The sequence below is a fragment of the Hyalella azteca genome, unplaced genomic scaffold (genome assembly GCF_000764305.2).
Source record: "Hyalella azteca isolate HAZT.00-mixed unplaced genomic scaffold, Hazt_2.0.2 contig8774, whole genome shotgun sequence".
In the NCBI taxonomy this organism is placed as follows: domain Eukaryota; kingdom Metazoa; phylum Arthropoda; class Malacostraca; order Amphipoda; family Hyalellidae; genus Hyalella; species Hyalella azteca.
In genome coordinates this window covers 1,103,677-1,127,444 of record NW_025938859.1, presented here as the reverse complement: position 1 = coordinate 1,127,444, position 23,768 = coordinate 1,103,677, and the positions used below count along the sequence as shown (strand labels likewise).

Genomic DNA, 23,768 nt, shown 5'->3' with positions numbered 1-23,768 from the left:
TTTTCTATGTCAAATAGTTTTTGAGTTGTAGGGGTTTTTGTTAAAAAAACGAAAAGTGGTCTAAGTTACCCCATTTTACGGTATGACTCACATGTGGCGATAGGTTGCTCTGACGCCCAGATGCTCCCTTCGTATCCGTGCTATGGGTGGCTTCAAAGGCAATGCCACAAGAGAGTCATGCCTGAAATTTAATGGGGGATCGACATTCAGACATGGTTGACTCATCAAAGTGGGTCATCCAGACCCACCCATTTGTCTCAGTGCTCATGAGTGGAGCAATACATGTCAAAACTGATTTAGTACATTTGTTTGAATATGAAAATTAATTCAGAAAACCTTTGAAAAACGTATAATTAATATTGATTACTCCATTGTGTATATTGTATTTGTTGAGACAATCTTAATTTCATTTATTAATAAGAAGAAATTTTCTACTGAAGTAAGTTTAAGATTTGACCCATGACCCAAGTAGGCAGATGATTTCATCAGACGGCAACGTATCACGACTTGATGATGCAGGACCTTTCATTGATCATCGTGGGACCACCTTCTTCATGCTGGGTTCCACAGCTGAAAAAAAATCATCATCAAAATTGTTCATTAAGGTAATAAGGTAAAGAAAGGAAATGTTCGGCAATAAATTTGAACAATCAAGTTCCAAATGGTTCTAATTCATTACTTTAATTACGGTACGTATTCGCTTTACGTATTACCATACGTATTCGCGTCAATTTCAATTATTATATTTTTTACACAATTACTGACAAATTCAGTAGTCTATTGAATTGGTTGGTAGATAGCTTCCGTAATTGTAGGATAATAGGGAGGTGTACAAGTTCAAGGATTAGATGGTTTTATTATTTCTCCATGTACAAAACATAGGCCTGGGGACAAAGATGAGCATTGGAACATGACATGGGGTTAATTAATTTATCTAGCATCTTCAACGCATAGTAATATTACCTAGCTCCGTTGTGCAATTTCTATGCCTATGAATTTACAATTATATAATAGATAATAATAATAGCAGTGCCAGCGTTTAGTAGGCTGTAGGCCTGTCGCCAATTCTTAACATCACAGAACATTTGCAGCTTGTTGCCGTCTCAAACACGCAACTCACTGCTCCAATTTTGCTTGACTGCTCCTTGTTGATTCTGACCAGAAACTGGCGCACATGCAGAGCTGTATTGAACACGCACATGTCTGCTCCAATTTTGGTACTTTGAGCTTTAACAACTGGGCCACCCGGCCTGAAGTAGACTAAAGATTCTTTATGTTATACGATTAAAACGAGTGACTTTTGTATTGTATTTATATTTTATTTGGCTAAAACATTAATTTCTTAAGAATTTCATAGCAATGATCCAACGACCAGTGCTAGAATATTAAGAACAATAGGAATACGATATTAAGAATGCATTGACACTTATATTATTAAGAATATTAGGAATGCGATTTCAAGAATGCATTGATACTTATATTATTAAGAATATTGGGAATACGACATTAAGAATGTGTGGACACTTATATTATTAAGAATATTAGGAATACAATATTAAGAATACGTGGACACTTAAATTATTAAGAACATAAGGAATACGATATTTATAAAACGTGGACGCATATTATTAAGAATATTAGAGATACCTATATATGGAATACATGGACACTTATATTATTAAGAATATTATGAATACGATATTAAGAATGTGTGGACACTTATATTATTAGGAATATCGGGAATTCAATATTAAGGATTCATGGACACTTATATTATTAAGAATATTGAATATTAGAGATACAATATTTGGAATACATGGACACTTATATTATTAAGAATATTGGGAATACGTGAGAGATATTATTAAGAATATTTGGAATACGTGGAGACTTATATCAATAGGAATATTAGGAATAAAATATTTTGAATATGTGGACACTTATATTTTTAAGAACATTAGAAATACGATATTCATAGGCCATGGGCCTATTTCTTCAGTGCCGTCACTTTTATTCTATTCTATTTAAAATATGTGGACACTATATTGTTAAGAATATCAGGAATACGACTTATATTATACGTGGACACCTATAGTATTAAGAACATTAGGAATATGATATTTAGAATAAGTGGACACTTATAAGGAATATTAGGAATACAATACTTTAATACCGTACATGCATTGGAGAGTGTACTCATCAAATATTTACAGTAGGTACTCTAAAGTCCTCTTCTTTTGTAAATGATGAAAATGTAGAATAAATGACATTTTCTGTGATTTTTACTCGTTTCTTCTTTATTGATGTGATATTACCATATCCATGAACATGACATTGAGCATTTACAATGACCTTGTCCACTGCAAGCTTCATATCAGTAGCCATATAGCATTTCTTCTGTATCTATAAGCTTACAGGATGGCTTATAATTTAGCACAATTTTAAATAATCCAGTCAAGTGATTTCACTATAACAAAAAAGATCGTAAAAATATACCTGAAACAGGAAGGAATATTTTAGTGACAACCATCAAACTTTGGAGAATAAATCATATTTTAGGTTAATTACCTTTCATTCTTTGCTGCCCAGTGCTTGATTCTATCCATGAAATTCTATGCATGATTTTGTGATGACTGATGCATTAATCTTTAATCTTTTGCCAAGTGAAATTTTTTTCACTGAGCGAGGTAAATGTAATCAAAATTCTTTGTTGTTAATGGAGTTTTTCCTTTAACTGGAGCCTTTGCTAACCAAGATTCTACTGCAAGTGGGTTTTTAGGGGTGTCCTTTATTACCACAAGGAGGGGTTTCCCTTATTACCCCCGTCTCGCAGAAATGGCCCCTTTTTTTCGATGAGATACGCAAATTCTGTCTAATAATGTTTTTAAGCCAACATCAATGGATAACTTTTATGTAAGTAAAATTTTTCAATATGATGAATATATTTTTTTTTTTGCTACAGATCTAGGCAGAGGTGCTTTTCCAAAATCTCACTTTTCACACTTTTTTCAGGAATTTTTAGAGTTAGTAAATGTATGACATCTTGACTTGCTTTATGCTATATAGATAGTAAAAATGTTAAACTTTAGGCTACCATTTTTAGTTTTGCAATATTTTGATTAGTTTAGCTGCTACAACATTTCTACAAAATGTTGGAGGACTGTCCATTATTACCCTGCCCGTCCCTTATTACCCCGTTTGACAGTAATTCTACAGCTTTAGCCGGTAAAAATGAGCATCATAGGAACGAAGGTAAAATGCTCATCCTTACATCCCAAATTGAATGACAATGAATGGATTTGGTAGGTATTTTATTAATCTTGTTTATTTGTAAAAATGGAAATGTCTCTTCTATTTCAGAATCTGTTCTTGAATACACTTGTGAAACTACCGTAATACTTAAGGCTTGTAGTCAAAATGCAGCGAAGTCTGAGAGGGAGGTTTTTGCAACCATCGTGTAAAATCTTTGATCTGCCCAAAGCTTGGCTAGTCGCTACCCTTGAGCTTGTACTCTTTGTAATATGATATCCTAGCCAAACCCTTCTTCGCGGTAACTGGTCGCTTTCAGGTGGCCGAGGAATGGCAAAGGTCGGCTACAACTAATTGGATAGGCCGACCACTGGCCACATATTATTCTTCGCCCCTCATTGACTTCGCCTTTACCATGCCACCCGTTGTGAACTGACAGTCGAGTAATTTACGACGTCTCTTTCCCCTCAAACATTGCACAACGTCTCCATTTGAGCAGCTAGTATGCGGGATTTTCCCTCCGCGTATCAGCAGACTCGATCATAAATATTTGTTGGTAGAAAATATCTATAACAAGGAAGCTGATCAAGGAATGCCGAATATACCATTCAATTGACAATAAAAATTACAACCCGTTTATATCTCGAAAAAAGTGTAGAAGTCGCAGACATGATGAACAATAATATTCAAAGTTTCTTGAAATTTCCCCTCATTAAAACTCTTTTAATACAAAGTATACATATTTTTTATTACTGGTCGACGCTTATAAATAAATAGCTGGGTAAGTACGGAAAAATCCATATCGCCATCTCATTTGCGAGTGGAGTAAAGTCTATCCTAATTAGTGAAGAAACGCATAGGGAAGAGCCCAGCCTGTTCAAAGCCTCTCGGGTCTCAATCAGGGCCTTAAGGCTAAATTAAATTAAAAAATATTAATCAAATAAATAGTAATTAATAAAATAATAATTAAATTGAATGGAAGGTGATAATCGACCACCAATGCCAGTAACATTGCCAGCAGCACGTGGTGTGCCAGCCTTCAACTTCAACAGAAATGATAAGAAGTAATCTAAACTTATTGTTAATCTTATTTCTAACTGGAAAATTGGCAGAAGCACTGAATCAGCCAAAAATACCCTTGAATCTAGCCAACTTCACTTGTTTCTGTTGCCCTCTCCCCAGCTCTAAAGCAAGTCATTTGAAATGTTGTAGCTGCTAAACTATTTGAAATATTGCAAAACTAGAAATAGTGGCATAAAGTTCAATATTTTTCCTATCTATGTAGCAGAAAGCACATTATAAAATCATACATTTACTGCCTCTAAAAAATTCCCTGAAAAAATGTGAAAAGTGAGATTTTTGAACCTCTGCTAATGTCTGTAGCAAAAAAAAAATATTTGCCACATTAAAAAATTTCACTTGCATAAAAGTTGCACACAGGTGTGGCCTTAAAAATGTGATTGATGGAATTTGCATAGCTCATTAAAAAAATACTGCCATTTCCGAATGATGGGGCAATAGGGGACAGCTCTCTGGGGTAATAAGGGACACCCCTAAAAGCATGTTTACAGTAGAACCTTGGTTAGAAAAAGCTCCAGTTAATGAAAAAATCAACAACAACAATTTTGATTACATTTACATCACTCGCCCAAAAAAAGTGCACTTAACGAAAAATTAATGCATCATTGGTCATCACAAAATTGTGCATAGAATGTCAAAGATAGAATTGTGCACCAGGCTACTTAGAATGAAAAGTAGGTAATAACCTTAACTATGATTTATCTCTCCAAAAAATATGATGGTTGTCATTAAAATATTCCTTTCTGTTTCAAGTATGTTTTTTACAATCTTTTTTTGTTATAGTGAATTCATTTGACTCAATTAAAATGGTGCAAAATTACAAGCTTTCCTGTAAACTGCAATGATTGTAATGCGCATTCCTCTGTGCCAAACACCGCTCATCGGCCATATCAATTGTAATTCACAATCAAAAAGCTCTGGTCACAGCTTGAAAGATAGATTATATTTTACAACTATTTGCTAAATAACTATAGTAGTTGCACTTTTCGTTTTACATTGTTTGTATGGTATTGTCAATTTTTTAAGTGTCCCAAGATAATAGTCATTTTGTAAATCCAATCTTGAATATTGCATACAGTTTTTATAAAAGCGTTGGCAAAAACGATTGTGTGATTCTTGAAAATTAGAGGCTAAAATGTGTTATTTTCCTTAATTTTCACAGAAGAAATTAGGCAAGGATCGTAAGCTCATAGCTAATTTGGAATACTTTTCTGTCAGTAAATTTTACTTGTGTAAAACTATTGGTAGCCTTTGCTACCAATAATAATAGCCTTTGAATTTTTTTCTTAACTGGAGCCTTTGCTAACTGAGGTAAATTCCGCAAATAAAGTTTTCATGCTGACACTTGTCTACCATTTTTTTCTAAGTGAAATTTTTTAATATGGCAAATATTTTTTTTACTACAGACCTTAGCAGAAGTAACTTTTCAAAATATGGTTTTCACCATTTTTTTTTTTCAGGAATTTTTCAAAGCTAGTAAATGTAATATTTTTGAACTTCCTTTATACTAAATAGATAGGAAAAATGTTGACATTTACGCCACTATATTTCGTTTTGCAATATTCCAATTAGTTTTGCTACTAAAACAGTTTTACGCCGTGTCGGAGGACTGTCCCGAGTTACCCCATCCGTCCCGAGAAGCCCTGGTTGATGATACTTATGTGATTGTGAGTTTGTTTTTATTGATGTGTGTTCTAAGGTATTGGTAATTATTTAAGTACCATGATAATCCTTTGTCTAATTGACACAAATCACTTTTTTTTACAGAATGATGAAAGCCTAGTGTAAAAGCAAGCATAGTGTTTACCAATGTATATAGGTGTAAATTTTGTAAGTTTTTTGTACTGAACTACTGTGAAAAATCATTTACACAAAGTATTTATGATGAATAAAGCCAGCAAAAATTCAACATCAAAAAGTAAACCTAAAGCTAAGAAAAAGCGAGATGGCTGTGAAGTTGATAGTAATGGCGTCACAGAGGAAGCTCTGCGCCACCCTGCAAAAAACTCTCATGGTGGCAGTAAGGCATTGCCTTCTGCGCTTAAAATCCTATCAAAAGGACTGCCCAATGGTGTTATTGGACCAACAGGAGGCAACCAAATTACATCATCCCAGCACAATATTCCAGATGGTAAATTGAAGAATGATGTTGAAAAAGTGTCATCTAAGGTGATCAATGCTAGTGAAAATGGCAGTAAAGAGAAATCTGCAGTCAGCATTGATGCTAAGCATTCGTTTTCATGCTCATATTGCTGCATCAGTTTTCCTACTCAGAGTGAATTGCTTCTTCATTGCCGAACTCAAGAACATCAGGCCACCATCATGTCTGATGATGGACATGACTGGCAGCACCGACCACCTCCTCGAGGCCTCACAAATGCTGAATTCAAGCTTTGTTCAAGCGTTGGCCAAGGTTGGCCAGTACGCTGCAGGCTGGGAGAACAGTGCATTGGGGCGCATAGTGAGGCAGAGCTGGCGGAGTGGCAGCAGAGGTTTGAGTATCGAGCACTGAAACTGCAGGAGGCAAGAGAAAAGCATCTACATGGAGCTTCTTATTCAGACCAACTCCTAGATAGGCTCAGCAATGCCCAGCACCAACACACCATTGTCACTGATGAGGTAAGACCATGCCAAAGTTCTTTAATATTTATTATTTTGAATTTCCTTTGTTCATTTGTATTCTAACAATAGTTTAGTTAGGGTTTTCTAAATAAGAAATATTTATTGACAAATTTCATGTTTGTATGTATCATAGAATTACTTGAACATCAGCATATCTATACTAGGTAACTTCCTACATCCCTGGCATATGACTTTATTTCATTCTTATTCAAGTTTTTGGCAATTGTCAAGTTTCACAGAACATTTAAATAATTAAAAAGATAGTGAGACTATTTATAGATATTGAAGAAAATATTCTTTGACTTAATTCCCTTGTGCTTTGTATTGCATTCAAGTATGCTTGTATTTAGCTTGGTAGATAATTCTTGGTCAACATTTTAGTATGCGACATAATGATTTCATTTCTCTAATTTTATGTTTTCTCAGACCCAGGGAATTGTTGCTGTTCATCCGACTGCCACACTTTGTGTGTCTGAGAAGACATCTTCTCACATTTGGGAACTTATGGTTTCAAATGGATGCCCTCTCTCAGTAGTTGCACTACTCCATGACACTAATAGAAGCCATTTCTCATTAGCGTCTGTTGCTAGAGTGACTCTCGACAACAATGGTAAAGTGATCAGTAAACGAAGCAATTCAAACACTGGTTTTGTTGAAGTAACAACTGATGGAGAAATTGGTTATCAAGAATGGTGCAATCCTAACCTTCAAGAAGAGCAACTTGAATCATCAAATGAATCAAAGCTTGTGTACCAAGTGTGTGTCAAGTTTCAGACTGACATCTATGGAACCTTTAGACAAACAGTTATCCTTGATTTAGGAAAAGAACCTGTTCTATTGCAACGACTTTGTGCTGACGTTATTCCCGTGAATGAAATGCAAAAGCTTGAGAAGACAAAGAATGTTGTCATCAGTCAAGCTCAGAGGTGGTGTAAAGAAAATGCCACCATAATACGATCTTTTGATGACCCCTCGGCTGTTGCTGACAAGGATCCTGCCTACAATGACCTTGATAATGAAGTTCTTGCTCTCTACCCTCCTCCTACAAACATGAACTTTGTCATCTCACAATCTACTTTAGATAAAGCTGTAACAAAAGAAAATTATCGCTCAAGGTTTCATGACCTACTCTACATGGAAGAAATTGCACAGTTTGAACTCATGCGCCGCTTCAACATCAAAATGAGTATCTTGGCCACCCGCAGCTACATCCTCATGCCTTCAACTTCTTCAATGGCTAAAGTAAGCTGCAATCATTTACTGTCAACATTCAGTCACAAAAGCCACCAGCTTATTTCTAAATGCATTTCACAATTGCATGCCTGACATTGCCCTTCAATGCTTGAAAGTATTTGAACATCTTGTGTCATTGTCCTATAATACTATGAATATTTAAGAGTAATTTAGAAGTTTAACACCATACATTGTTGCTCAGTAATACTGTGCATCATTACACATATTTTGTATTTGAATTTCATGGTTTGTTCTCCTGCAATACTATAAATCATTCAATTTATATTGTAGTCAAATTTCACGTGGTCTTGCTCTGTAATACAAAACGTCATTAAAGGGATTTTTGAGCAAATTATCGTGTGCTGTTGTATTTGCTCTGAAATGCTATGTATTATTATTTAATGTGTCCTAGTGCATTTTGCTTTACTTTATACTTGTATTTCAGTATGCCCCTCCTGGAGAGCTGTTTGCGCGTCTTGAGTTGTCATCTGACATCTCAGAAGATTCCCCTCATGGCCGCCTCATCCTGACAAACTGCAACTCTATTCTCATAGCTGCAGTTCAAGATGAACAAAATAACTCTGCTGGTAACTATGCATTGAATTTTTTCTTATTTTCTTCTTATTATTATTTTTCTTATTATTCAACAAAACATTGGCAGAGTATTGATCATTGTTGATTTCACATCTGTTACATAATTGATATTCAAGCTAGTGGCATGAGTCAAAATTTCAGGTTCAAATTTTAGCCATGTGCTTTTGGTTGGACTTGAAGAATAGAATTGAATTGAAATGATTCAACATTTTTTGTATTATAGCCATTTTATCAATTATTTTTAGCATTTTTGAAAGGTTGAATATTCTAATTAACTCAAAATACCTTAATTATCTTTTATTTAGATGGCACTAAACCAAAGCGGGTTGTCTTTGAGGCCATCATTGAAGACAAAACCAAGAAGGAGATCTACGTGAAGCTGAACCAGCGCGTTGTGGAGGAATTGCAACTCGTACCAGAGGAAGAAGTGACACTGGAAGTTCAGTTTCAGCTCAACAGGCTGCCCCTTGCTGAGATGCACTTTGCTGTAGACAGAATACATCAGCTTGGGCTGCTCTTCCTCGATCCTGATGTGCAAACTGTTATTCCTCAGCCATCCAAGTTAGTTTCTAGCCTATAGAGTTATCTCGTTTTCATTATGTTGTTATTCATAACATTATTGCTAATGGTATAATTTAAAGATAATATTTTTTAATAAACATATACCAGTTCTGACTGGTTTGTTTATTGTATATAGGGCAGACTTGGAGGCTCAGTTTGCCGACACTCGACTCAACCCTAAGCAGCGGGAGGCTGTCATCGCCATGACCGCTCCTGTGCTCGTACCCCTACCTCCCATCTTGCTTATTGGTGGGTTGCCCAAATAGCATAGCATAATGGCGTAGTACGCTCTATTTTCTTGTCTATGATTGGTGGATTTTGCTTGGAAAGCCATCTGTGATTGGCTGATTAACTTACGATCTCTTAACTTTTTTTTGAAAGTATAAGCCCAGGGCCCATACTTTAAAAAAATTAGGAGATCGTAAGTTCATCAGCCAATCATTGACGGCCTTTCGAGCAAAATCCACCAATCATAGACAAGAAAATAGAGCGTAAGTACTTACGTTCACATAGCGAGCTTTGAAAGTATCCACCAATCATAGACAAGAAAATAGAGCGTAAGTACTTACGTTAACTTAGCGTGTTTTGAAAGTGTGGCCCCTGAGCTGCTCCAGTATTCTGGGGTCGTACTAACAAAAAATATTCAAGAGTTCGTAAATCCTTCAGCCAATCACTGACGATTTTTAAAAGCTAAACCCACCAATCACTAAAGAGAAATTGGGTGCAACATGTAGTTAAGACGCTGAGTGTACAATTTTAATAGTATTGTAACTAGTTACTGGTCTATATCCATTTTAGTCTGTCTTATGCTGCATGTTTAATCTTGTACATACTTTTCTTATATTACTCGTCTAAACATACTGTATCTCACCTAGATTATCATGTCAGCGAGTGCTAAAGTGGCAGAAATTCCCTGAGCTGCTTACATATGATTGACTACATCTTATTTACTCTTTATCTTCTATTTTATAACTTATACATATCTTAGTGTTTTATATAATTGCTAAAATTTTGCAATTTTCAGGCCCATTTGGCACTGGCAAGACGTACACCCTGGCGCAGGCATTGAAGCAAATTGTGCAGCAACAGGGAACTAGAGTCCTCATCTGTACGCATTCTAATAGGTCTGTTATGAGTTACTTCAATAAACCTGCGCTTTGTAGCCCTCATATCATTATTGGAATTGATTTTATGTAAAATATATTAATAAATGTCAATGTACATAGGGAATATATACCATAAAATCTGGTTGATACATATCATACATTTAATTTGTTAATTACCTACATAATATTGTATTCATGAATGAATTTTTTTAATCAAGCTCTAAACGGCCCAGTTCAATTTGTTAAGAATATTTTTGATTCGCGCTTCAAAGCTTTACTTCTCTCAAACAGCGCTTGGTGCATTTTATTTACCCTAATACCATGTTACTTCATTAGCACAATAATTGGTGGTTTCTGAGATCCTTACAATTTTATTTCTTGTTTCATCAGTGATTCAGTGAATTTTGTTCAAAAATAAAATTTGAAGAATCATAACATAACATTTCATAAATCTTTACAATGAATTAAATTCTCTTTTATTTTTCAGTGCCTCTGATCTGTACATACGAGAATATCTTCACCCGTTCGTCAAAAGTGGCCTGACTGAAGCTAAGCCTCTTCGCATATACTACCGCCACAGATGGGTTGCAACTGTACACAGTGATGTTCAAAAGGTTCATATTTAATTTCCTATTAAACATACATGTTTTAACAATAAATATGCTCACATTGTCTATCAATAAATTAGCTTCCATTGTGTAGCAATAAATTTTACACACATAGTTAATTTTTTTAAGTTTTTGTTTCGAAAGCTGCCAATCTTACTCAAGAAAAATTGCTTGTAACTTCATCGCTTTTGGCAGTTATCCCGATGGAGATAGCAGTTCTTCCCGTTGGAGATGGAGAATAAATATGACTAAGAGAATATATATAAGAGTTCTGTGATTATTTCAATTTTATTTTGCCCAACTAACTTAAAGGTGGAATTTAAGCATTTTTGTTATCCGTTTCCAGTTCTGCCTGATTGACATGAAGGTCAAGTTATGCAGCCTGAGAATTTTGATGAGTTCTGGGAATTTTTTTAATTTTTATATTAGACGTTGCCAAATTAAATACTGTTACAACTTTGCGGTTATACATCAGCACTGCCTGCTTGAATTCTTAATTAATATTCACATTTAAATTTTTGTGTACAAGTTCTTCGATCATTTACTTTTTAGATTGGATGTTAGTCAATTTAGGTTTGTTGTTAACTTTGTTGTTTTCAGTACTGCCTAACTGGCCTGAAAAACGAATTATACAGCCTGAGAGTTTTTACGATTAAAATAATCACCTGTGGTGATTATTTTAATTTTTAGGTATGATGTTACTTACTTGAAGACAGTATTGAACATTGACATTTGTTTGCAGTACTGCCTGATTGAGATGGAGAACGGCATGCGGCGGTTTGTGATGCCTACGCAGGAGCAGGTGCTGCAACACCGCGTGGTCGTCACTACCCTCAACACCTCGCGATGTCTCTTCGATCTCGGGCTAGACAGAGGTGCCTGGACCCTGTGTTTTAGTTGCTGTTGGAGTCCTTAGTTGATTGTGACAGCAGTCTTTTCCGTGTTGAGTGTGGATTTGAAATATGTTTTAGTTGCTGTTGGAGTCCTTAATTGCTTGTGACAATAATCTTTTCCGTGTTAAGTGTGGACTTGAAACACGTTTTAGTTGCTGTTAGAGCCCTTAATTAATTGTGACAGTAGTCTTTTCTGTGTTAAGTGTGGACTTGAAATATATTTTAATTGCTGTTAGAACCCTTAATTGATTGTGAAGAGACTTTTTTGTGTATTGCACAGACTTGAAATAGGCATTTGTAAACTTTTTTGAGGCATGATTATTATTAACTTTAACTTTTAATTCACGATTTATTTATCTCAGAAATTAATTGTTCAATGTATTTAACTAATGAAATAATTTATTGATGTCCCCCAGGCTCTTTCACCCACATTCTGGTGGACGAGGCAGCACAAGCGATGGAGTGCGAGGCGATCACGCCCCTGGTGCTGGCGGGCCCCAACACCCGCGTGGTGCTCGCCGGGGACTACATGCAGCTCAGCCCTGAGGTGTTCTCCCCGTTCTGTGAGGAGAAGGGCCTCGGCTTGTCTCTTCTTGAACGGCTCTACGACCACTACCCTGCCGACCACCCCTGCAAGATACTCCTTCTGGAGAACTATCGATCTCATCCTGCTATCATTAAGGTAATTCATCTTGCTATTTTTGCTTAATTATCATAATTGTTAACTGCAAAAGAGTTTTTGTGAATATTCTCCTATGAAAATATTGCAAAACATTCATCAAATGATTCACAGGAAAAGCGTAAGTCCCACTATAAACTTGAAATTGAAAAAACAAATTTGTTTCGATTAGAACAGCTGCAAGTCTTTGTGCTGAGAGAGCCAATGAAAGCTCAATATAATTAAAACTAAGACCTTTGAAGCTAAAACATTGATTTAGGTATATCTGTGCTGGTTTATCATCCTTCCATTAATATAAAAAATATAACTCATTATTCACGGCAGTGAGTGACAGAGAGCGCATTTTCTCGTGCATAAATCAGTTTTCATTGCGATTAGTACAGTGCATTAGAGCTAGAGATGTCGTATCTTTAATACAGGCATCATGAGGCATGCCCACTTCTTAAAATCGACTAAAACGTGAAGTCACGGACGGACAGACAAACAGACGGACATGGCGAGCACAATAGTGCATTTTTTCTATACAGAGAAAATGCGCTAAAAATGATTTGTATGTCAATTTGTTGATGATGTAGGTACTCATTTGTTTTGTACATAAACTACCGATTGGTTAATGGTTTAATGAAGTGTACACTACATTGGCATCAATTTGTTAATGATGTACCCAAATGTACAGTACACCTCGGACCTGTTCTACGAGGGGCGTCTACAGGCGAGCGGAAACCTCACCCCACATCCCAAGTTCAAGCCCCTCACTTTCTTCACGGCCAAGGGCGAGGATGTCCAGGACACATCATCTACGGCCTTTCATAACAACAGCGAGGTGCGTCTCAATTATGTTATTAAGTGTCATCCAACACACTTTCCATAGTATCATTTACCGCCTTCCAAAACAACGGCGAGGTGCATCCAATCATGTTATTAAGTGTCGTCCAACACCTTCCATAGTATTATTCACCCGCGAATCTCTATTATATTATATTCTATGGTTCTAAGCATTTATCATTAAATTACTGTAGTTCACTTAGTCTACTCGTTGTTGAGGTTCTCATTTAATTACTATGGTACTCGACCACGTAAATACATGCCATAGACAGTGCATGCACATATACACCGATGGCTCTAAAGACGATGGCAGAGTGGGATGCGCCGCGGTAAGCGATGCTGCGAGGAGCTCGCTGAAGCTGCATGGCTATTCGTCAATATTTACGGCAGAGCTGTACGGCATCCTGTGCGCCATCGCTATTGCCAAGGAGAGCACAGACACAGAGATATGTATTTTCAGCGACTCCATGAGTGCAATCCAAGCGATCCTACATTACAACTCGCCGCATCCGTTGGTAACCACCATACACAGATGGCTGATCCGACTCTCTGCACGCCAGAAGACAGTTACATTCTGTTGGGTCCCCGGTCATGTTCGGGTGGCAGGCAACGAAGCCGCGGACGAGCTCTCACGCAATGCGGCGGCTAGAGAGACACCGCACTGGAATGAAAGTGTTCCCCATCGAGACCATTACCCAATATTTCGCAAGAAACTGCTGGACGAGTGGCAAGAAGAGTGGACACACCTTGAAAATAACAAACTCCGCAAAATTAAAGAGAACATAAGGCCTTGGCCTTCCTCGTCGCACCGCGTGCGCCGGGTGGAGGTATGCCTCACCCGCCTCCGCATTGGACACACTAGAATCACCCATGGCCATCTCATGGAACGCACGCCTGCACCTTATTGTATGGATTGCTTAGTGCCCCAGACCATAATCCACGTCCTCTGTGAGTGCAAAGTGTCTTAATTACTGTGGTTGGCAGGTGTACGAAGTGTGTGAGCGCATCAGTGAGATCATCAAGAGCTGGCCCAAGGACTGGGGTCCCGTGAACGACACCAGCATCGGCGTAGTGACGCCCTACATCGACCAGGTCGTGCGCATCCGAACTGAACTGCGGCGCAGGAGGCTGCATAAAGTCTGCGTGGAACGTGTCCTGAACGTGCAGGGTGAGTGGACTTAGGCGCAAGGCCTGCGAAGACGGCGTTCTGTACGTGGTGTTTAATCTTAGTTACCGTCGTGTACTGACAGTTACTCCGGTTACCAGGTCTTAAGGTACAAATAGCATTGACAACTGTTTGTAGAAAGTTTTAATATGTGACGTGATATCTAAGTGTGCTACCGTTTTGATGCGACTAAAATTTACCTCGTTGAAAGCTATATTCTTCATCAGGACTTTATTATAAGTTATAATTGCACAAACAAATTTTCGTAGCACTAACTGCTTTACTAAGACACCTTCCCTTTACTTTGAATCTTGTAACCATCCCGTTTCAAGTCTGAATTACTTCTGTTGTGCTCCTGTAATGAAGCTTACAAGAAAGCTGATGCCAATTGATAATACGTGCTTTCGATGCATTTCAGATATGATCTTTATACATTCGAATGTAATTCAAATCCATTTCAAGTAGGCACTTCCTTGTGGCTGTGAACTTACTTGACCAAAATTGCGTAAGAGATGTAAACTTACTTGACCTAAATTCCTTGTGGTTGTGAACTTATTTAACTAAAATTTTGCATATCAGGCAAGCAGTTCCGAGTGGTTGTGTTGTCAACCGTGCGCACGCGGCACACGTGTTCGAACGGTGACGCTGGCCTCGACTTCGGCTTTCTGTCGAACGCGAAGCTCCTGACCACAGCCATCACGCGCGCCCAGAGTCTAGTGGCCGTCGTGGGGGACCCTATGTCTTTGGTGTCCGTTGGCAAATGCAGGTTGGTTTTTATTAAGCTTAAGCTTATTTCACCGAGATTCATGTTATTTTACTCTGCTCCATGCTTATTTTTTCAAGAACTTTAATGTGCCTTTGTTTTGGTGCGTTTGACATGAACAAGGAACCAATGAACAAGTTGAGATGTGCATGTGTACCTGTGAAAGTGATAACCATACGATCATCCTGCTGTTTGTGACAGCGGGATGATCGTACCTCCATCCCCAAAAGCAACAAAATAATTATTATTTTACTGGAAATTGTAGTTTAATTTCTATTTTTTTTTTGCAGGAAATTATGGGAGACATTTGTTTACGCGTGCTACGAAAGTGGGTCCCTGTACGGCACAACCTGGGCAGCTCTTCGGGCTCAGTTGGATGGCGTTGAGCTCAAAAAAACTTTCGAACTTAACCCACTAGCTCCCGAATTCGTGCCTCGCTTCTTGCGCGTGGCTGCTACTGAAGGCGTAGAAGCTGCTGCTCATGCTGTGGCTGCTGCCGTTGCTGCTGCTGCCGCTGCTGCTAATTCATCTTCTCAGCGACCGATGCAGGTGACGGAAAATGTGCAGTTTCAGCCACAGCAACAGACGCAACAACAGCAATCATCCATCCACCTACCACAGCAGCAACAACAACAGCTACAGATGATGCCCCTTCAAGCATCAACGGTGATCCTGGGAACAGCTGCCACTACTGCAAAAGGTGGCGCTGTCTTTCCCAACTTTGGAGGTTACAATACTGTCGTCTCACCATCTTACTTTGCGCCCACGACTGCTACTGCTCTCCCCTCTTCCATCGCAGCCGCCACTGTCACCCCGCCTTTCTTCGTTAACGCGCCTCCTCCCCAGCAACAACGAGCTCCTCCTCGTCCTCCTCCTCCCACTGCCACGCCTCTGCCTCCACATCTCCTGCGTTTGTACAAGCCCCCTTATCCGTCCGACCAGCTGCCTCCTATGTACACGCCGCCGCCTCCCCTGCCGTCGTACAACCTCATGACGGCCCCGCCACTGCCCCCCTCCTGGCAGGCATCGGCCGTTACCTCCAGCTCCACAGTCCCCCCACCTCGAGCCTTGGCGGTTGCCCTTCCTTCAGTAGTGGTCGCTGCGTCGGCGAAAGCACCGCCGTTCTTACCTCCTCCACCAACCGCGCAGATAATCACTGCCAACGCTGCTGCCAACCTTGGCATGGGGGCATCGCAGCAGCAACAGTTGTTGCAGCTACAGCAGTTGCAGCTCCAACAGCAGCAGCAACAACTGTTGCGGCAATCTAACTTATTGTCACAGCAGCAACAGCAACAATCGACAGTGCTAGACTTGCAGCGCCAGCAGCAGCAGCTGCAGCAGCAACAGCAGATGGCAGTAGCCTGTACTTCTGCTGCTGTCCTGAGCTTACAAAAGCAACAAAATTCCATTGATAAGTCCAACGCATTGAGCTCACTTAATTCAAGCAACGGTTTACAGTTCTTGAACAACATCCATTTCCCAGAAAACGACAGTGTTGATGGATCAAACATCTTGGACGCTAGCGTTACTTCTGGCGCAGGCATTACTGTTGGAGATCAGAGCGTGACTTCCGTTCATAACTCCTGGGCTTCTAAAGATCAGCAGCAGATTCAACAGCAACTGCTTTTGCAACAGCAACTGCAGCAACGCCAGCTGCAGCTGCAACAACAACAACAACAACAATTGTCGTTCAGCAGATTAGGGTTGGTCTTAAAATAATTAGATGATATTTTGGAATTTGCGCATTATACTTCGCATAATATTTTATTTGGTTCATTCCATTGACACTTGAACGTGCTACTATTACTAGTACCGATATAAAATTTGATGTTTTTCCCCTTTTTTTCTAATGTTATCAAACATGATATTCAATCATTTTTCTGATCACAAATTCACTGTGCAGATTGTCAGATGGGCTTTCAGACACTCCCTTCACCGGCACAGAAACGTCAAGAATATCCATAGCTGACAACAAAGCTGACGCTTGGCGCTCTGTAAACTCTATTACTGCGAACGCTGGCAGTGACGCCAGCCTGATGTCGAGGAACGGTCTTAATTCTGCTTTCTCCAGTCAAATGACGCCTGGTAAAAATGACGCCATCCCCAACATAGCTAGTGCTGGTAAGATGCTCACTGTTCAGGAAGTTGAGATGAACCAGAAATTCCTTCAGCCACGCTTCCTGTTGCAACAGCAGCAACTCCAGCAGCAGAACCTGGGCCTGTCGGACACGTCTGTGCTCCCCAGCAGCGATGGTATCAACAGTTCTAGGTTACCTTCATCTCGTCCCTTGAGTATGACATCAAATATCAGTGCTAGCCTTGGTGGGGGCGAGTTGTTATCGCAACATCACATGAATAACTCATCATTGTCAAGCAGCAGTCGCCTCGGTGGAAGCGCGTTTTCTTTAGTCAATACAACCATGACCGATCGAAGTGCGTCTCCACCTCCTGGCTTCAGCGGTCTCTCTATTCAAAATTCCTTGAACCAACTTCGGGTTTCTGATGGAATTCAAGCATGGCAACAACAAGAATCAGGCTCTCGTGGGGTGGCCACTAATCTGCCGCTTTACTTGAGACGCGGCACCAAAGATCGGTCTCATGAAGATCTGATCAATTCCGCGTCTTTGTCTGGAGTACAGACGCAGAGAGAAGACAACAGGCACTCGATGATCCCAGATTTATCTGGCAGCAGTGGAAGCAATTACTTGCTGAATACAAAGAGTTCGTTCCTTCCCCTCTCTTCTCAACAGTCAAGCCCGTTACCGAATTCGTCCATTTCGGCTTCACTCCTGGCCAACTCACGATCTAATTTAGGTAACTCTTCTGGCTTCAGTCAAAGTTTTGGACAACTGGGCGACATTTCCAGCGGCAGCAACTTACGCATGAACTCGTCAGTAATTAACAGTTCTAATACAAGCAACTCTCTATTCGGAAATCATTCAGGCGTTAGCGATAGTCGCAGCCTGTTCAGCAGTGGAGTTGGCAGCCTCGGAGGTGACAGCGGACTCTTTGGTAGCAGCGCCAGCGGCTTGGTTCGGTCGTCTTTGAGCAGCACAAGCGACGGCTGGAGCAAAGGCAGCAACGTAACTGGTCCTTCAGCAACTTCTTCCGCCGACCTGCCGAGACCTGCTGACCCACTTAGCAGCCTCAATTCTCTGAGTCACTTGGGCGTCATGTTCGGCGGTTACGCAGGAGCAACGCCTTCTAGAGCTGACGTAACTACTCCCGCCAACACCTCGACCGACGAGAAAACTTATGCGGGTGTCTTAAGGTTAGCTCTGCAACAGCAGGCGAACGACAGGACCTCAAACACAAGCTAAGAGTCGTCATCATACAACGATGTATTTAACACGAACCTGTGTTCCATAACACGCAATGCTTTTATCAGACGTCATCTCAAGTGGCTGGGGTTTAATACGTTGTTCCGCTAGCCGCTCATATTTGTTCTATCCTAATGAGTGATGGATAGAGAAAAAATTTTGCTTTTTCTAGTGAGGTGTAACCTACTACAGTATTTTGTCCTGTTTAGTGTTATATTTAGGTTTCATATGATGAAAGAACGTGTTGTAAGCGTTGTCAATAAATTAATCCTTTCTCACGTCTAATGATTGAATTTATCAATCGCAATTTTGCGTGAAATATTTTGAGAGTTTTTGCTAGTCCTAAAATCAATTTCCGAAGTAGAAAATAATCTTTGTGTGGAACAGGAATCGTTGCTTGTGTTTCTGAATTACAATTATTATTTCCACAAATTTTATGCGGTTCAGCACTCACTAACATTTGACTTATCATTCCGTTCTTTTCTTCAGCTTGATTCTTGTACTAGACCTAACTTATCTGCATCACTCAATTACGTATCTCAGTCATTCTTCTTTTGCAACCTTCTTTTTTGAAGGCTAGTTTTTATGAGTTGTGCGAAAAATACGATGCTGTACCAAATAAAATTGTGGTCCTTGGTATGTATTTTACGTGAATGCTTCTTTGGAGCTCACGCGGAACTGTGCACTTTCAATTCGCACCGCACGAATTTTATTCAATGGACAAACCTGCTATTTTTACTGTGGGTGAACTTGATAGATTTGATGGCGAGACATGTTAAATTTTCGATCTCGTTTGTTCGTTTAACATCTGTTATCCGATACGGTTGCTTAGATATCACGTCGTCGCGGTTACATCTTTTTCGTGACGTTGCTGGTATCTATTTGGTTGCTTCCCATACAAAAAATTGATTGCATTTTTTTCTATCAGGGCTTTAAAATCTCGATGTCACCTAAAAATTCTTTATCAATACACTAATAATATTATGGCTATATTATTCCTTAACGTGGCTTTGCTCTTTATTCTCGTGTATTCATCGTAATTTTTCGATGCTTCATATTTTAAAAATACAATGGAACTTTCGTTATTTGGACTCATTTCTGTCGTATACTTAACTTTCTTTGACAAAATGTCGGAAGTACGAATTTCATCCTTTCCCTCACATTTTTTTTTATATTGAAGCTCCCTAGTTCTTATTGATCAAAAATTTCTCTTAGATAATAAATAAAAAATGTTCTGAATGCATTTCTTCCAACTTTCCTAAGTTTTTCTGGCACGTCTGAATTGTTTATCGGCACTTGAAACTCTTGATTGTATCATAATGTCTTGTTCGTGATCAATATTCCTTGCATAGTTTCCGGAAAAAGACATCCTTTGTCGTCCTAAGTCGTCTGCTATTACCGTTTCAATGTTGGAAGCTATTTACGTAACTGATCGTCGGTAGTTTCTCTAGAGCATTCGTTTCCAGCAATACGCGTATCTTTCCATTTCTGTTATGCTGCATGAAGACTTGTCCGAGGCTGTCTGGTTCTCTTGACGTTGAGTCGAAACGTTCATTGCGTTTTTTTTTAACGGCAGGGTGATAATAGTTGCAATTTAGAGCCATCTATGGAAGTTTATGGAAGTCTTTCTATAGTTAACTAAATCTACTTTATTTAGTGTAACTTTGACTGCCTCTCGCTGTAACCTTCCTGGTTAAGCATATCCATTGCTTTGATTTGACGCGAATAATACCAACTACTGTTTACTGTGTGAATTTGACGCAACGCTTGAATGCTTTCAAGCCTATTTATTTCAAACTTGTTACCATGCTTCGGTTCATCAGTCTTTACGTCATTTATAATGCCCAATAATAATTTATTGCTAGAAGTTTGCCCACGTGTTGTGCACGTTGCTCTTATACTGTTCCGATCACAATTTTTTATAGATTACCTCAAAGCAATTGACGTTTTCGCTGCAGGTTCATCTTGGGGATTCCTGTAAAAATCGAGTTGAACATTGACACTTGTCGGCGATGTCAGATTTGTTCCTTCGTTCTGGTAGATGGTAGTTCAATCGATGTATTATACATTTTAATGCTAGCTTTAGACATCATAACCTTACATCACGAAAAAAATACAAAAATATTGCTATAAGATTAAAAGCGTTGTACTGTGTTAATGTTTTCTTAGATTTAGGTGGTACAAAAACGGACAAAATACAAAAAAGATAACTACTTTAGAATTAGTGTTTTTGCACGGAAAGTCCATGATCTCTGCCGCATATTTCGCTGTCCCTTGAAACTAACAATTTTTTTGTATCTCTATGGATCGTCATAAGAAGGACATTATTTGGTACTTTTTTTCAAAACGAGAATTCTTCTCCCAGTTTTCAAGCAGCTCTTGAACAAACTTTTTTTCTATCGCAATTTTTTAGGACCACAATACGTTTCTGCTCGAAGGCAAGGCGTTTACCGCGCGTCACCTTGAATTGCCATGCGTTACACTGAGAAAAATGAGCGATACTTGTACAAATAGCAATGCACTTTTTCTTCCCTGTGTAGGTCATCCTGGCCTGGTTAGGCTCGCCAAGAGAGTGCATCAGTGCTGCGATCGCTCTCTGCTCTTGTTGTGGGTTAGAAAGTGTGTCATTAGAACAATATGACCCACTCATTTTTCTAAGTGTAATTTTAGCAATCACATCTCAAAATTTACTAAATCTCTCAGAGCTAAATCGTCTCTCAAATTCCTTCACTTTCTCCTCTATTTTTTCCTGATATAATTTGTGAAGAAATCCGCAATATGGGCCGTCTTTGACAAGCGACAGTAGACGCTAAAATTATCGCCATCTGCAATATTAATATTATTTAAAAACATGAACCAATACTTTCATTGTTATTGGCTCGTCATCTGCAATTTGAACATTCTTTCTAAACATGAGCGAATGGATGATTCATCAAGACGAATTGAACATTTAGTCTGAACTAGGGTCAATATCTGGTTAATAATACCCTATGACGTGATGCCTGTGATATCGTTTCAGCAACTCGTCGAATTTTACCCTTCTATTTCCCACCAGTTTGATTGGACTCCGCAACTTGTTTTCTGTACATATAATTATTACGATTAATATCATTAGTGATGTGCACTGCAGTGTTAGTGCATTAGTTTTGTGTCACTGCAAAGTGTTTGTGTGTCTACTCTCTTTCACGCCACGTGCTGACTGACGTAACCATGATTGAATTAATACATGTATTAATTCAACCATGGACGTATCTACTTTCATACTTCGCAGCGAGTGAATTTCACGTGTGAAAATTCCTTGCTCAGTGTGAAGCGTACAGAAAATCTTCAGTTTACTTAGATAGTTTCTTCTAAAGTTTATGGTGATAATCATGTACAATGCAGAGCACTCGGCTGAGTTCCTGGACAGCGGGAGAAATTGTTAACCCTAAATTGTGGTGCAAGATTTCCACGTAAATTTATTCAGAATTTCTAGCAAGATGGTTTTTATTTGAGCTTATTTGTAACACTCTAAGATTGATTTATGCATGAACTTCCTTTCGATAATAACAACCGTGATATTTATGATGCAAATTTATTTACTCGTTTGATATTTTTTGATCAGTTTTTATGTCATGCGACAATTGCGATCTGCGTTCAAGTCTATTGTAAAGGCTATGTCTGTTTGTCCTGACGGCTATGTTCTTTAGTATGAGATTTACAATATCATCATTTATGATCATTATTCAGGTCAAGCCGATGCTTAAGCGCAATTAGTCGAGTTCAATTAGCTCATGTTTTTCACATCCTCTATATTCCTCTTAGTGCATCCATTATTGATTCAATTACTAATGCCGTAATTATTTCTTAACAAAATTATTCAATCCGGCCCATACAATTAAAATGAATTAATTTTGGTGAATTTCCGGTTAAAATCTCAGCTGTTTGTTTATGGGGATTTCTGCGGATGATTGCAACTCTGGTGTGATCCCTTCAGTACAACTCGCTGAAGTTGCGATGTGAGAGCTCGTTATATTCGGCACGCAAATAATATTTCAGCATTGTCGATGGACAGGCATTACTCTTAACAAACATTTAATAAATGGTACACTGGACACCACGTTTCAATATTTTTTGATAACATTACTCGCACGTTATGTGTTTTGCGGTAGCATTATAATATCTTCGATCCATGTAGCAAGATATTATTGGCAGGGTCCTAAATATCTAAATTTGCTGCAATGCAAATTGCGGCCTAGGTACGCGTAGAGGCAAATTTCTCATCGGTTATTGGTAGGTTAAGCTTCAAAAGCCGTCAGTGATTGGCCGATAAGAGTTACAGATACTGCGGCTCCTGTAAGTATAATACAAGGTAATGATATTAATTAGGCTATAGACGCCTAATGGTTCAATACCAGAATAAAATCACATTATTCTATCAGTTCTATTAGACCGTCAAGAACATAACTACACGTTACACTCATTGGTCATACATCAAAAGAATTGGAGAACAATTAGTTAATGGTTGGCCAGATTTTGAGAACTCTTCGCTCCTACATGGAAAAAGATTTATATAATTAGCATAGGTATATACTCCACAGTAAAATGCATCCTCTCGAAAACTAAATGTTTTTTGCAACAGAATTAGAAGCTTCCAAATTCGCATTCGACTGTGGCAGGAGTTTGACGCGGGAAACAAATTTCAGTAAATGGGAGGGAGTCAACTGAAGCGTTGTAAAATATCAAGGAAATGCCGAGAAGATTAGCAAAAATTGAGAGCAAAATACAAGTCACCCATCATCCTCAACATAATGAATGAAAGAAAACGAATACAGTGACCTGAAAAGTATCGCAAATACCCAAGCAATGATGTTAACCCTTACTTTTACTGAACATTTTACCACGTCAGGCTTCAAGTTATTGTCAGAAATATTCACAGAAAACCAACTTCGCGCAACAAATTCAACAATTCACGAGGAACAAACTACAAAATTTGCGTGATGAATCATAGAACCTCTAGTTTAGCAACGAATATTACAGTCAGGTTAATTTGTGCAGGATTATTTACACTAGAAAAATGCCATTTTACTG

General features: G+C 38.8%; 1 protein-coding gene across 1 annotated transcript; it reads left to right on the top strand.

Annotated features, from left to right (window-relative positions):
• The first annotated feature begins 6,094 nt into the window (after positions 1–6,094).
• On the top strand, positions 6,095–22,792 carry LOC108676681. The gene is made up of 14 exons (XM_018164800.2): positions 6,095–6,948; positions 7,378–8,193; positions 8,630–8,771; positions 9,084–9,339; positions 9,476–9,588; positions 10,364–10,463; positions 10,933–11,059; positions 11,796–11,928; positions 12,363–12,628; positions 13,302–13,448; positions 14,435–14,618; positions 15,195–15,381; positions 15,669–17,081; positions 17,282–22,792. Exons 1-14 carry the CDS (start codon positions 6,211–6,213, stop codon positions 18,696–18,698), a joined length of 6,039 nt encoding a protein of 2,012 aa, XP_018020289.1. The 5' UTR covers positions 6,095–6,210; the 3' UTR covers positions 18,699–22,792.
• Positions 22,793–23,768: the final 976 nt, after the last annotated feature.